Here is a 15,289-nt window from a genome sequence, read left to right as displayed (position 1 = left end):
ACATCAATCTGATAACATGGCAGGAATTAAAGTATGCAACTTCTTGATTTCAATGACATAGTATCATGTTGTTTTGCACCAGGCGGGTCTAAAACTTTAATAACTCAGTTCGGAAAATTTTCTCCTTGAAAACATTAATTACCTTGTCAATAAGCAAGGTGGGCACGTGCAGATTCACGGTATCCATGCCATACAGATGTATCATGTACTGTTGCATACATCAAGTTGACATAACCTAAGTTCAGTTGGGTCTTGAAATATGGAATTACCTAAGTTAGGGATAGATTTCCTTGTTAAAATAGGCAAGTCAACCATATTTTGGAGTCCCTATGTTGATAGGCAACTTGCATTCCTAATATAATTAGGTGGGACACTGCTTAAGAAAAAGAGACCATCTCTGGAGGTCTTGAATATTAGAATTCTAAAAGGAAGGAGTCCTAGCCTTATTCTAATGTAAACTGAGCGAAAATTAAACTAAACTTAGTTTTATGTGGCAACCAATTGAAGGACAGATGATATAATGTGAAAAGCCCCTGCAGAATCTCCACTCCTTTTTTCCTTCTGTCATATAGGCCTTCTTGTCCCTCATTGCGGTCAAGCTGCAAACACACTATCTTCCATATCTTTCTGCCCACAGAGTCCCTCTTCTTCTGCTCCACCTATTCCTCTCCAAATTTCCTCTGTTTCTACTGTTGAACAGCTGAAATATTGCGGACCAGTTTTTCTGCTAGCATTCCCTCTGCTCATTGCTGCTGCTTCTGCTGAATCCTGTTCTCCCGAGCTGCTGCTGTATCTTCTTTCCTCACCTTTAACATTGCTGAAACTCAACCAAATTTTGACCAGAATTACTGTTGCCAGGATCACCTGGGTGACGGGTGAGAGCAAAGATTTGCGGTCCTCACATATTCACCTTCAGATTAAAAGGACTCCTTCATAGGATTAAGCAAACTTGATTTTTGGTCCAAAATGCTGTTCTAGGTACTTTGTGATCAACATAAATTCGTTCCAGATTTGTTCAGATGTGCATTAGCTTTCATAGGTGAATATGAGATAAAAGATGCATTGTTTTCTATTGATCCCTACTTATCTTCCTTTCGGTGAATTTCATCTCATATCAGCTCTTCCTGTGCAAGAACTAGTAAACTGTTGAAGGTTATCTCATAATACAATGAATATCTCTCACCCCAATAACTTGCAAGTAACAATAAACATTTTGCAAAAATGTCCTTTTTTTTAGTATTACTGGGAAAGTAATCTCTTATCTACTATAGTTTGGTGTTACATCAAATTAGAGAAAAATGATAACAAGATTGTAGGGTTCAAAGATCTTTATATGCATAGATAATGTCCAATCTTCTCTCTATTTACCCCCCATAGCTTGTGGTATAATATCCTTTTCATCCAAGTCTAATTCAAGGATGGTTATGCCGACCAGAATGGGGGGTGCCAATGACGTACCAGCACGTGGCACAAGGGATGTTGCATGGCACACCCTCTCGGCTTGTAGCAACGACTCGCTCACCATCTTCGTCATCATCATTGCTCGATGTCCCTATCACTATTGTCGTCACCCTTCGCATGCCCTAGCTCGACGAAGAAGACTACACAGAAGCGGGTTGAATAAAAATGATTGACTTTGTAGATCTGACTTAAATTGCGGATCATCCGCTACTTAAGTTAGATCATAATGCAGATCTTTTTAATTTCGACCCATTTGGGTCATCTTCTTTATCTGTCTTATTCCTCCCGCTACAACATGGTAGAATGAAGGCGAGCAACGGTGGGACGATGATAGCATGGTAAGTAATCTCCCTCTCTCCTTTCTCTCTCTTCTCCTCTCTTCTTTCTCTTTCATATCCTCTCTCCTTTCTCTTTCTTCTCATCTTCTTCTTAGCCATGCCAGTCGTGCCACCACGTGCCAACAGAAGACAATCATTGGTCTAATTACCATAAACCTAGATTTGCGACTACATATGGCATTTAGGATGATATCTCACACAACCAACCAAAATCTACATCTGTGTGCTTTAGAATAAAGGAAGTATAGATGTTAACAGAAAGAGAAGGGACAGATCATAGATCTAGTGGAGGTACGCACAAGTAACATCATACCGTCCTTGAAATGTTGTTCGGCCTTGGAAACACTCCCCAAGTAGATACTTTAGGCTTGTATAGGACTGCATTATCATCTTTCTCTGATTTCATCTTGGTTGATGCTGTAGAGTCATCAAACTTGCTAGAATCACCAACAATAAGCTCCACCTCAGGCACATCACCGTCCAGAAAAGATTCCACAACTGGAACCAAACCAGGTGGTGCACCTCTATAACTTTTCTTCTCAGAGAATTCAAGGCCCAAAAAGTCAATGCTGGAAATTCTTGAGGCTTCCTTCTTACTTATTTTGCTATCTAAGATGTCATCTGCTGAAGTTGTTATATTCCCTTTACCTACAAATATGAAATTACCAAGGACAGTGATCATGACCAATGTATGAGCAAGAACAAACATAAAAATGAATGTCAAATCTTTCCAGAGTAATGCAATACATACATGTTCTTAGCTCTGCTTATGAAAAAATAACAAAAATCCTTAATTAAACAATAGAAGCATGTTTGATAAAAGACAGTAGCTAATGGATTCACCTTTCACTATTGTTTATATATGCTTCTTCCATGGGAACCATATCATTGGTTCAGTCAGTTGTCGAATTTTCTTAAAATTTAAACCTAATGTCGCAATTAAATTTGGCTCTTGGGTAATGAGATTTAGCAGCAACAGTAGCTCTCACAATTTACTAAAAAATTGATGCCTACTTAAATATATATTTCGGCATAGTCCATATAGTCCCCAAAGCATTACTGATATGATCCAGGTCAGGTTGGACCACCTTGTGGGACATTGGACATGTTGGGTCGAGTCACTTATCTTAGTTAGTCTATTTTTATTTGAGCATCAATTGATTTCTATTTTAGCATATGACTTAGATGGTTTAATTGGTTGTTCAAACTTGGTTTAAGTATTTAGTTGAATTAAACCAGTTAGCCTTCAATACATATTATGAAGTGCAATCAGGTTAAGGCAACTTTTTGAGTAATAGAATCATTCTCCCTAGTCTCTATTCTCTCCTCTCTCTCTCTCCCTCCGACCTAGACTCTCCCTCTCACGTCATTAAAACCTAGCCGAGCAAGCCACAAAGGCCACTAGCTGCCTCCTCGCTTCATTCATCGGCATCCCCTCTTCTTTGGGCACTGACCACCTCCACCCTTCTCTTCTCTCTCACCCTGCCACATCTAGCCACCACCTGGATAGGCCACGCCTTGCCCTTGTCCACCATCTCATCACCACCAGCCGCAAGCCACCATCGTTAGTTCCCTCCTCCATCTCCTATCTCACCGCCATCAACCACCACCCTCCTAAGCCTTCCTCCTTCATCCTAGATACCCAACCATCTCCCATTGTCCACCCTCCATTACAAACTTGCAACTCCACCTCTAGCTCTCTAACCCAAGATTATCTCCACCTGTCGCCAACACTACTGTCAAAAACTTGTCCAGATTTAACCTACGTCGAGTTCGAATCTGGCGAGGGGCTGAATACAAAAGTTATAGATCGAAAAGTCACGAAGTCATTCCAACTGGTTTCGTAAATTTTTGACATTGGAAGAATATTTGGCAAATATTTTTTTCTGACTGAGCAGATCCAAATCTTCTGTGACCGCACTCGTTAAACCTAACCAGTATCTAGGATCGGGTCATATCAATTGCCTTCAGATTTAGTGCATTCTACACCTTACTTCTATATAAAATACATTACTATCTCAATGCCCTAAAGTCTTTCAAATAACTCATGTTCTCTAAGAGGTAGTAATTATGACCATGAGTTGCCTTACCGGTTAGCACATGTTGATGCATATTTTGCTAGTGAATTATCAACAACAATAAAAAGGGAGTATCTCAATACACTCTCATGGCCATCCATGGCGATCAATGCTTCTAAGTATTGAGCATATCCTACCCAAAGTTACTTGATTTTGAATCTATTTAACCCATTTTGATGCTTGTTTCCTTTTGATGCTTTATCTATATAAATTACACTTCAAATTTTAGAAATCAAGAAGAAATTTCAGTTTTTCCCCCGGATCTCAAAATCGGCCAATTCGGACCGGAAACAAGCCTAGTGACTGAATTTGGTCTGGGATCAGCCAGTTTCAATTGTATTAGCTGTATCTGCCAAAACTTGATCATATCGATCGAAACTGAACTTTTTCATCCAATTTTTAACTCTTCTTTGAATTTCGACTTGAATTTGACAAATTTTTATATTCGTAAATTACTACTATGGAATAACAATAAAGACAAATCTTTCTCTTCACTATTGTTTTGCGATAGTAATTTACAAATATAAAAATTTGTCAAATTTAAGTCGAAATTTATTATAGTTTTGAGTAAGGCTTTTTTTTAGTTTTTAGGTTTCATGTGTGACTAATTTTTATTTTCTTATTTTTCTATTATTTTTTATAATAGAATCTAATATGCATATGATTCAAGTAGATCTTTCACTTTCTATGATAAATTCCATATGTTACACTAATATCTCGTCCCACTTTCCTTTAGGACAGGTTGGATCAGATAAATATGTCTAGAGAAAATTTGCCAACCTTGAAAGGTTGAAATGAGGATTATCCATCATCAACATCAAAAAGACAAAAGAAAAGTTCTAATGAGTAACCATTGATAAGTAACCACCACTTCTTTCTTCAAAGTCCTAGATGCTTGCGTAAAATTTTATGGAGGAGGATATGCCGTAATGAGAAGAGGGGAAAACAGTAGGTCCCCAACCACCCTTTGAATAATTACCAATAATATCATATCAAGGTTTATGCATATACAGTTAAGCTATGAACATAGAGAAGTTGCGTTATCATATCAAATCTCATCAACGGTCCTTAGATATACTCATTAACCAGTGCATTGGTTGCTAAAAGACATAATTATCTTACATATTTGCTTGCCTTTTTTCTTGGCAGCTCTTTTCTGGATGACTCCTTAAGTTTTAACTCCAGAGATATACATGAAACCCAACTAACTTAACCACTTCTATACATCTCAAATATTTTTCGTACTCTTTATCATCAAAGACATCATCGAATACATTAATTCCTAGATATCTATTTCTACCTCTCCTTTACATTTTCCGCAGCAATTTCCTGGCATATAATATTTGGATATAAGACTGAGAGGAAATGCAAGCACAAAGGCAAAAGTGTTCCAAAGCATTTTTAGGATTCTCATTCCAAATTTCTTACTTTTGATATACAGTACGCAGATGGATATGTAAAGCAATCAAATCCAGTACCAATATTGCAACTGACATCGAAAAGATTGGAAAAGGCTAAAATCTACGTGAAAATTCAAAAGATTTTATCGTTCTATTTAACTTCAATTAGAGAAAATGAATTATCATCAGAAATTACCAGAACTGGTCGGACTTACGACAGAAACCTGCTCGCCCCCGCCCACGGCTCCTTTGTTTTTCTTATACTCCTTGGCTCGCTCCATCGCGAGCTTAACTGACGCCGAGATTTCAGGGGCCGGCTCGCCGCCGCCATCGGCTCCATTGCGAGAATCTGGAGCTGGGTTTTGATCCTGGGTCGGAGCCGACCTCTTCGCCTTCTTGTAAGTCTCGGCTTTGGCGAAAGCAAGCTTGTGGGGATCGCGAGCACCAGGTGGGTCTTCTTCCTCGGGTTCCCCCTCGGTAGACGAGGCGTGGATTGGATTCACCGACTGAAACCTCCGAGGAGAGAAGAAGCGAAGAGGCTTCGAGCGGATGTTCGAGGGATTTGGAGAGAAGGCGAATGTGGAGGGGAGGAAGGACGCCATACTTGATATTTGTGCCTTTTTGGAGTATTTGAGACGAGAAAGATATATATATATATATACGCAGTTTGTGGAGTGGTGGTGAACTGTAGGGGTATCAAAAATAAAGTTTTTGACCATACTAGCCCTTTTCTAAACAATGATAAATTTACCATTTTATTTTTAGATAGAAATGTCAAAAGATTAATTTTATAAAGCATTAAATTGTTCAGCATTTTAGAAAACACTGAAAAGTTGAATATTTTATTAGAAAAAATTAAAAAAATAGAGAAGATATGGTCTTTCTATTGTGTTTTTTTTTTGCAAAAATATATTTTATGACTAAATCGGATAAACGAGTATAAAATAGGATGCTACAAATTTTTTTCTTTATATTTTTATCTATTTCTTTTTTGTTTGAGGTTGATTATGCTTCGATCATAATTATTATGTTCGTTTTTCTTTCATAATGACATTATTTGTCTAATAAGGTAATGCCTAATGCATGTGCATCTCTTTCCCTCCTTATCACTTATTACATTACGTATTACATTGACAAAGAAGGTGGCCATAATTTTCTCCGTGGAGTCATTGATTTTCACAATAGCTAACCCTAAAAATATTCCTATATAAAAATCTAAGGTATTTCTTATCACATGTTGTCGAATTGAATAGTCGGAGCAATATCCGAGCAATCAAAATTTATGGATTGACTCACCTATGAGTCTTATATCGTCCCCTATAGATAAATCTAATTTAATTAAGTATAATATAGTTTATCCTCATTTTGAATTTTGGTTTTATTTGGGAATTTCGCTAGTTGGTGAGTTCCGATCGCATTTAGATAACTCGAAAAGGTTAGTATGGCCATCCCAATGCTATAAGTTACGGGGTACCCTTCATGAGTACCTACTCTATGCTTCCATGAGAGATTACACCATGTAACTTAGCCATTGTTGTTTTTGCTTGTCACATTTGGTCACCATTGTCGACGTCAATTGTGTCCCACCTTCTGGACAAGTTTTTCTATAACACTGTTGCCCGGCATGGGCACATACACGCCCACGCATCCACACGGCACGTGCAGCACACGCGATAGGTTGGGCGGAGCCCATCACGCACAGATACACTTCTGTGCCCATATTATCATGACATTATCAAATAAAATCTGCTAACATATCCATACTCACATAATCCATTACCAAATAAATTATACTATCAATCAGATAAACTTATTAACATATGAATATTCTAGTCTATAATAATATACACTAGACCACTACATAATTTGGCAAGGCTCACATAGGCCACGCCAAACCATCATGATACAACTTATAACTACCAACACATGAGTATAATATAATCCGACCTATGTTATATAAATCATCGTCTAGTAGAATAAAGTATAAATATAATAAACAACGATACAACTCAATTTCTATACAAATTATCATCTATACCGTCTCGCATATATAGCTCACCTCATCATTCTAGAAATATCTTATCAGAATACCTCAAGTCGATATACGCACCACATATATGAGGGGCTTAGAAAAGAAATAAAGAGAATCATGAGCATAAGGCTCAGTGAATAGATCTTGCCCTGAATTAGTGATGTCAAACAAAGAGTAAATCATGTACTGGATAATATGAATCACATAGGAGCATCATGCCATGAATGAGTATATGAATGTATTTTCAATAATATATAAATGAAAGATAGATATTATGTCATAACTGATAAAAATATATAATTTTCGATAATGTATAAACAAATCTCCATATCATACCATCATTATAACTCTCTCTCAAATATGACACATATGATGCATGCCGACAATGACTATGTTATAATATCAAATGCAACCACATATTGAATACTCGATAATTAGATAATCAAATGATAATGAAATCATATGCATTTCTCAACATCTCAGTCATTAATGACATCTCTGAATATCATCATCATATTAGACTACTATGCAAAATCAACACTCGGTACCCGGTTTCAACATCATGCTTGAAGGCTCATAGTTTACTTTGTTATCCATAAGGAGTATCTCAAACATAACCAAACCCGTGGACATCGACAGTGCCATGGAGATGGCAACCGCGCATCATGCATCGGGACTTACTGCGCACAGATCTTTTAGTGGCAGAGGTTCTTAGAAGCAGAGAGAACAGCGGGCACAATTTTGTGGATGTGGCTAGGGTGGAGTTGGCGTTTGAGATAGCCAGCACCACCTTGGCGACCACAGGGGTCAAGGACACGTGGATATGGTGGCCACACACCCTGGGGATCCCGAAGGCTTCATCCATCTACAGATTTCTCAAGCCTGCGGAGGGCGAAGTGTGGCCTGGCTGGTGGGAGCTGTGGAAGCTAAAGGTGGCGCCTAGGGTACGAATGTTTTGCTAGAAGCTCCTATGGGGAAGATTACCCACGAAAGAGCTGCTGCATGCTATCCGAGTAGGAGGAGAGGACAGATGTAGTCTATGCGGTTTGTTCATTGAGACAATTGACCATTTGTTCTATGGATGCCGATATAGCAAAGAAGTGTGGGCCAAGTTGGGTACGGCAATACCGGAGACTGCGGAGATGTGTGAGTCAGTGAACTCGGAGTGGATAACTACGACGTGGAGGAGGAGAACTGTAGGCGACGACTACGTCAGGGCGCTAATAGCGAACACGTGCTGGGGTATCTAGAAGCAGCGAAACCGAGTGGCCTTTGGCGAGAGCTTGGAGGGTGCAGCAGTGGTGGCGAGATGAAGTCTAGTCATGACTAGCAAGTATGCGGCGGCCACGACAGAAAACGCAACAGTAGGAAGACAAATGCAGGAAGAGTGGCGTAGACCACGAGAGGGACAAGTGAAATTGAACACTGATGGGGCATTCCGGGCTGGGGCTTGTCAAGCAGGAGCGGGGGCAGTTATCAGAGATGACAGGGGAAGGATTGTAATAGCTAGATGGGAACCAGTGCCGGCAGTGTCAGCTTTGTTTGCGGAAGCCTGGGCTCTCCGAATGGGATTGAGTCTTCTCGGGGCGGAGCAGCCAGTGGAGGTGGAGTCGAATTCAGAGGTTTTGGTGAAGATAATGAAGGAGGAGAGGCCCTGTCCTTGGCAGATTAGAAGTATCATTCGCGACTGTAAAACCCAAACGAATGGGTTAGTGGAATGTACTGTAGGTCATGTAGGGAGGAGTTGTAACAGGCTGGCCGACTGGGCCGCGGTGAGAGGATTGGATTCAACCCGGGCCGGCATGATCCGAGCCAGGGAACCAATCCCTCAAGAGTTGTATGACTTGGGCGAAGTGGGGTAGAACCCATGTGTGCCAATTATTAATAGCTAACTATAGCTCATTCCATCAAAAATAAAAAAACATAACCAAACCCTGCCATCCGCTAAGGTTAACAACATCTATCTAGACCGGGCACCTTTCTAGCTAATAGAAATACGTGAGGATAACTCACCACATATGCCCTAGCAAACAACATGTGTCCAAATGTCTGTTGTGCACATAGCGACGTCCTAACCCTCACGCCCACTCGGGTATCCTCACGCTTTCTATCAACTATCATATTAATCACATTTCATGCTTTTCTTTTAAATGACAAATCATATGCATATATTCAGTACGATAACAAGTCAATGTATAACAGGAATTTAGATATAACAAGAATCAAGAGAAAAATAATGTAATATAGTCTCCAACTATGTAGTTAACATATGCATACCCATGCTAATCTATCACATACATACTCATGCTACAAATCAATTGGACATAAGATTATAATAGTATAGTCATTTTTAATCATCACTATTTATCATCATCATACTCATATCCAAGATCAGCCTAATTATATGTATGATAAAAATATGCTCAATTATAATCATCTCTAAATAAAGTCATATAATCATGCTGAAGGCTAAAACATGTATATACATAGTATATAATATAACCTAATTTGAGAGGCGTCCAGCATGGTGGATGATATTTAGAGTTGAGACGGATGATTGTGATTGTGAAAAATATGTGGATTATCTAGTGGTTGGCATGCATCATGCATCATCATTGATGTGACTAGTATCGTTAGATCATAATTGTTATACATGATATGTTGTTATATTCGGTGATGTTATATAATCATTTCATCATGTGATATATTTTTAGTTGAGGATATAATATGTTCATTCATGAGAATTGATTTTATTCATATATATGTCATTGATGATACATATATATATATTCATACATGGCAGCATGCTGCTTTTTGATTCATATTATCTAGTACATAATTTATTCTCTATTTAACATCACTAATTCGGGGTAAGGTCTATTCACTAAGCATTTTGCTTATGATTCTTTCTGTTTTTTCCTTTCCAAAAACCCAAGTGAACGATTGGATCAAGATACTCCCTTGGAGGTCTTGCCAGTGGATGTAGAGTAGAGTGTGGTTAGTGTTATATGCTAGATGAGTTATTTTATCTGATGTATGAGTGAACATCCCCCAAAGTGTATCTTTATCCTTGTCTTATATTTTAGCAGGTGACTTTGTACTTGTATAATTACGTATATACTATCATTGTATATATATTATGGTGAAAAGCTCTTGATGATGTGTTGTGGCCTGTGTGGGGCTCAAGTAGAGTTATCCGTATGCTGTGATAGTTAAACTTGAGTTATTCTTAGTTTAGATATTGTGGATAAAATTATGATGTTATATAGATTTATTTGATTGTTAGTAACTAACCAAAAAGTTAAGTGCCAAGCACGTGCCATGTGAGCTCGTGTCATGCACGTGTTTAGGGTTTGTGGGTTTACACTAACGAATAACATGCTAATTTCTTCAGACCTACTATCTAAGATCTCAAGTGTGGACTCTATTATATAATAATATAGTTCTCCCGCCTTTTACCCTGACTAAGGAGGTGTTTGGTACTTGTCGATAAATAGATGTCACCCATTCATAATGGTGTACGTGTGCTAGTGGTATGATAATATACAACACAAATAAGTATACTAAAAAGTATCATTATCGTGGAGTAGCATATATGTGCTATTATACATAAGTATGCATAGATATGCATATCAATCATGATAAAACTAATCAAATCAACTACTAGGTTATATTAATATGTATAACTACAATATTTAGGCTATGATGCCATCGACAATCATTTTACAATACAACTTAACACCTCACATCAAGTAATAATAGCAAAGGTTGATAGTCTGAACACGCTAAATTTCCCTAGTGACAATTTGGCCTACACTATTCCTAGTCCACTCTGGGGCGGGCACTAGTTTCGAAGATATCTACGACAAAAGGTTGAGTTAGAAATCAATTCATAACACCCTTAACTAATTTAAAGTCTAAAACTATCAACTATAGGTTAGGGCTAAGGTTTAGCCCACAATGGGCCTAGGCTACGATTCAATAGCTGCCCTAATGGGCTTGGGCTTGCCAGCCCATAGTCCAAATGTGCTCAAGCAAGATAGCTCGGCCCAATTCGAAAGGGATCGGGCCAAGTTGGCCCAACTAAGCCCACAAAGGAGGGAGTTAAACTCCCTCCTTTGCTCGCACCTCGTAATGGAAGTGGGTAGCGAATCCGACGACCACTTGTCACCGGTAGACTAGAAGAAGCAAGAGAGGAGTGAGGGTCACAAAGGAAGGAAATCCTACCTCAAAAGTGCCTAACCATCACTAGGTGGCCGTCGGTGAGGCGGAGAAAGGGGGGATCAAAGGTCGAGATGGGTTTGGCATTGGGGAGGGGAGAAGTAATACGACAAGGCACCAAAAAAGTGCGATGGGGGTCAGGGAAAGTGGTGAGAGGATCGTCATGGCCCGCGGAGGATGTCGCTGAAAAGCCTAAATGCCAACACCGACGTGAAACAACACAGCATGGGTGGGATAACCCGGGTCTCACCGACGATCGATGATGGCACTAAGCCTTACTAGGTGGCTCCCAAACTCCCCTGACCTTGAAGATCGCCAGTTGGAGCTCATCGACCATCAAAACTCATCACTGTCCAACCATGCCGACAAGCGACGCTAGATTATGAACGCTTAGGGAAGAGAAAAGTCAAAGGGCTCACCGATGATGAAGGAAACAAGGAAGGTGATTGTCGAAATCCGATCGCGACAATGAAAACGCTGACCGAAGAAACCGAGACGACCCTCGATTGGAGAACGCTAAGAAAGAGAGAGGAGGATGAGAGAAGATAAAGTGGGGACGAGATCGTCGGTCCTCTACTTGAGGCCATACTCCCTGCACACGCAGTTGGTGGCGTGTGCAGGACCACTTGCCAATCCGCCCTAATAGAGGACAAGGATCCTCCGTCGGGCAAGTAGTGAGGGGAAAAGAGGTGAAGGGTCCTTACGTGTGTTACACAAAAAGTTGTGGAGATTCATATCGGACTACACTCTAAGTCATATCTACCATAATTTAAGTTCCCATGTTTACCCATCAATATATTTACTAATTGCATTAAGGATAACAAATTCTGAGAGTAATATTGTACAAAGATAATATAATATATGTACTGCATGAAGAAAATATTGTATTGTTGCACGAAAATAATATAGTAACATAATAACATAAAAGATAAGATGAGTACAAAGTGTGAGTGAATCCACTCATGTCCAAGTATAATACTTAAATCTCTAATCTTGGTAAGAAAAAAATCAGCACCATACACATTTTAATCAAACTATAAATAGAATTTCTACAATTAATACTAATTTAATCGTTAAATTGAGTCAAATCAAGCTCAGGGAGTCCAAAATCCAAACAGGAAGCCTAATTAAAAAAATAAAGTAATTCACTTGAGTTGAGCCCGAGTCTGGCATCTTCTTTCTCAAAGGATCAATGATGATAGAAGGATGGTTGTCGGCGATCGCCGCTACCGACGAGCCAATTGGACACCAAAACAACCCTCACCACTAATGACACCCACACAAGGTGGGGCAAGGTTGTCGGAGCCGGTTGACGATGTGAAGTGCACCTTCCATGTTTGACGACCAGCTTGGTTCTTCCAACTACGCTACGAAAGCCATTACCAAAGATGTCACAAAGTCCTCCCCAAAGATGTCACAAAGTCTTCATGAGGAGAAAATATAACAATCAATTCCAAAAAAGAATATAAAATAAAATAAAAAAGTAAAAAAATATTTTCATGGCACAACGTGGCCATGCCATGTTGGGGTGGCACGGGCTAGGGGTGCCACGCACCCCTAGCCCCCGACTCGGCCAACTAGGCTGAGCCATCTAGCTTCGGTGGGCCCGCCGGCGAGGCAGCTGCAGCGCCGACGTCTCCACCGCCTCTCTCTCTCTTGCTGACGCCGGCCTACCACCGTCGTCACCGCCGAGGTGAGCTCTTCTCCTTACTTCTTCTCTTTCTCTCTCTCTCCCTCTCTCCTCTCTCTCTCTCTCTCTCTCGTCCTCTCTTTTTCTTGCCCGTGGGCTCGGGCTCGCCGGAGTTGAGCTGCCAACGAGAGGCCGCCGCTGGCTGGCCACCAGGGGTCGGTGCCCTCCCTGCCGGCGCCAATCCTCCTCCTCCCTTTCTTTCCTTTCTTCTTCTCTTCTCTTCTCTTCTCTTCTCTTCTCTTCTTCTTCTTCTTCTTTCTTCTTTCTTCTTCTTCTTCTTCTTCTTCTTCTTCTTCTTTCTTCTTTCTTCTTCCTTTCTTCTTCTTCCTCAGCTTCTTCTCCTTCTTCTCATTCTCTTTTTGCAAGCAATGCTATTTTTTTTAATTTTATTTATGTTATTTGTTTAGATATTTCTTTCTTAATTAGCGCAAATAGATTATTTAGATATTAATTATTTTAATAGTGATATATATTCTTCAATATGATTATTAATAATTATAATTAGTATAGTTAATGATTAATTAGGTTATAAACTATTACACATAGATATAGGTAATACTTATATTTATTTATATTTCTATTAGATTAGTAGATAGTTTTGTAAATTATAATTATTAGATTTATGTACTAATATTCATAATATATACATTTTAAGTAATTTTAACAATTTATTATATACTATTTTGTGTAGAATAAGATACTAATCTTATTTATTTATTTATTTATTATTTTGTATAATTAAGTAAAGACTATATAATTTCCGATTAATCAAGATAGAGTAAGAATAATAAAATTTATTATAAAATAGATCTTGTCTATACTTCTATCTTATTTATAATTATTTCTCCTTATATTATAACTAGCATTTTATAATAAGAGTATAATTATTGTAACACCCACGACCCTAAACACGTGCATGGCACAAGCCCACATGGCACGTGCGTGGCACCTGACTATTTGGTTAGTTACTAATAATCAAATAAACATGTATCAATATAATAAATTTATCCACAATATTTAAACTAAGAATAACACAAGTCTAACTGTCAACAGTACACGGATAACCCTACTTGGGCCCCACACAAGCCACAACACATCATCAAGAGCTTTTCACTACAATATATATACAATGGTGGTATATACATAATTATACAAGTATAAAGTCACTTGCTAGAATATAAGATAAGGATAAAGACACACTTTGGAGGATGTCCAATAATACATCGAATAAAATAACTCATCTAGCGCATAACACTAACCACACACTACTCTTCACCCACTAGCAAGATGTCTAAGGGAGTATCCTGCCCCACTCGTTCACCTGGGTTTTTGGAAAGGAGAAAACAAATAGAGTCATGAGCTAAAGGCTTAGTGAATAGACCTTACCCTGAATTAGTGAAGCCAAACAAAGAGTAAATCATATACTGAATAATATAAATCAGAAAGAGCATCATGTTATGAATGAGAGTATGAATTTAACATCAATAATATATAATTGAAATGTAGATAATATGTCATAACTGATAAAAGCATATAATCCTCGACAATAAGTAAACAAATCTCCATGTCATATTATCATCATAACTCTCTCTCAAATATGACACATAATGCATGCCATCTATGACCATGCTATGATATCAAATGCAACTATATATGATGTAAATTGACCATTTGATAATCAGGTATTTAGATGAGAATAAAATCATATGCAGTTCTCAACATCTCAATCATCAATATCATCTCTATATCTCATCATCATACTAGACCACTGTGCACAGTCAACACCCGGTACCCGGTCTCAACATCATGTTCGAAGGCTCAGAGCATACTCTGTCATCTACAAGGAGTATCTCAAATATAATCATACCCTACTATCCACTAAGGGTACCAACATCCATCCAGACCGGACACCTTTCTAGCTGATAGAAACCTCGTGAGGATAACTCGCCACATATGCCCTGGCGAACGATATGTGTCTGAATGTCTGCTGGGCACACATACTAACAACCTCGGACATAAGGCCAACAGGATTGCGACTATGTTGAGCGATCAATCATCCATCAAGTGCG

General features: G+C 38.9%; 1 protein-coding gene across 1 annotated transcript in view; it reads right to left on the bottom strand.

Moving 5' to 3' along the window:
• The window catches only part of LOC140790994 (uncharacterized), a 28,361-nt gene extending 22,450 nt beyond the window's left edge, over window positions 1-5,911 (bottom strand). The window contains exons 1-2 of the mRNA XM_073141335.1: window positions 5,474-5,911; window positions 2,113-2,447 (exon numbers count right to left, since the gene is read on the bottom strand). Coding sequence (XP_072997436.1) covers window positions 2,113-2,447; window positions 5,474-5,879 — 741 coding nt within the window. The 5' untranslated portion in view covers window positions 5,880-5,911. The remainder of the gene's footprint in view (window positions 1-2,112; window positions 2,448-5,473) is intronic.
• Between the last annotated feature and the right edge of the window lie 9,378 nt (window positions 5,912-15,289).

The sequence above is a fragment of the Typha latifolia genome, chromosome 6, assembly GCF_019914945.1.
Source record: "Typha latifolia isolate L0001 chromosome 6, TyphaL0001v2, whole genome shotgun sequence".
NCBI lineage: Eukaryota > Viridiplantae > Streptophyta > Magnoliopsida > Poales > Typhaceae > Typha > Typha latifolia.
Note: the sequence above shows the minus strand (reverse complement) of the source record. Positions and strands in the feature narration are given on the sequence as shown.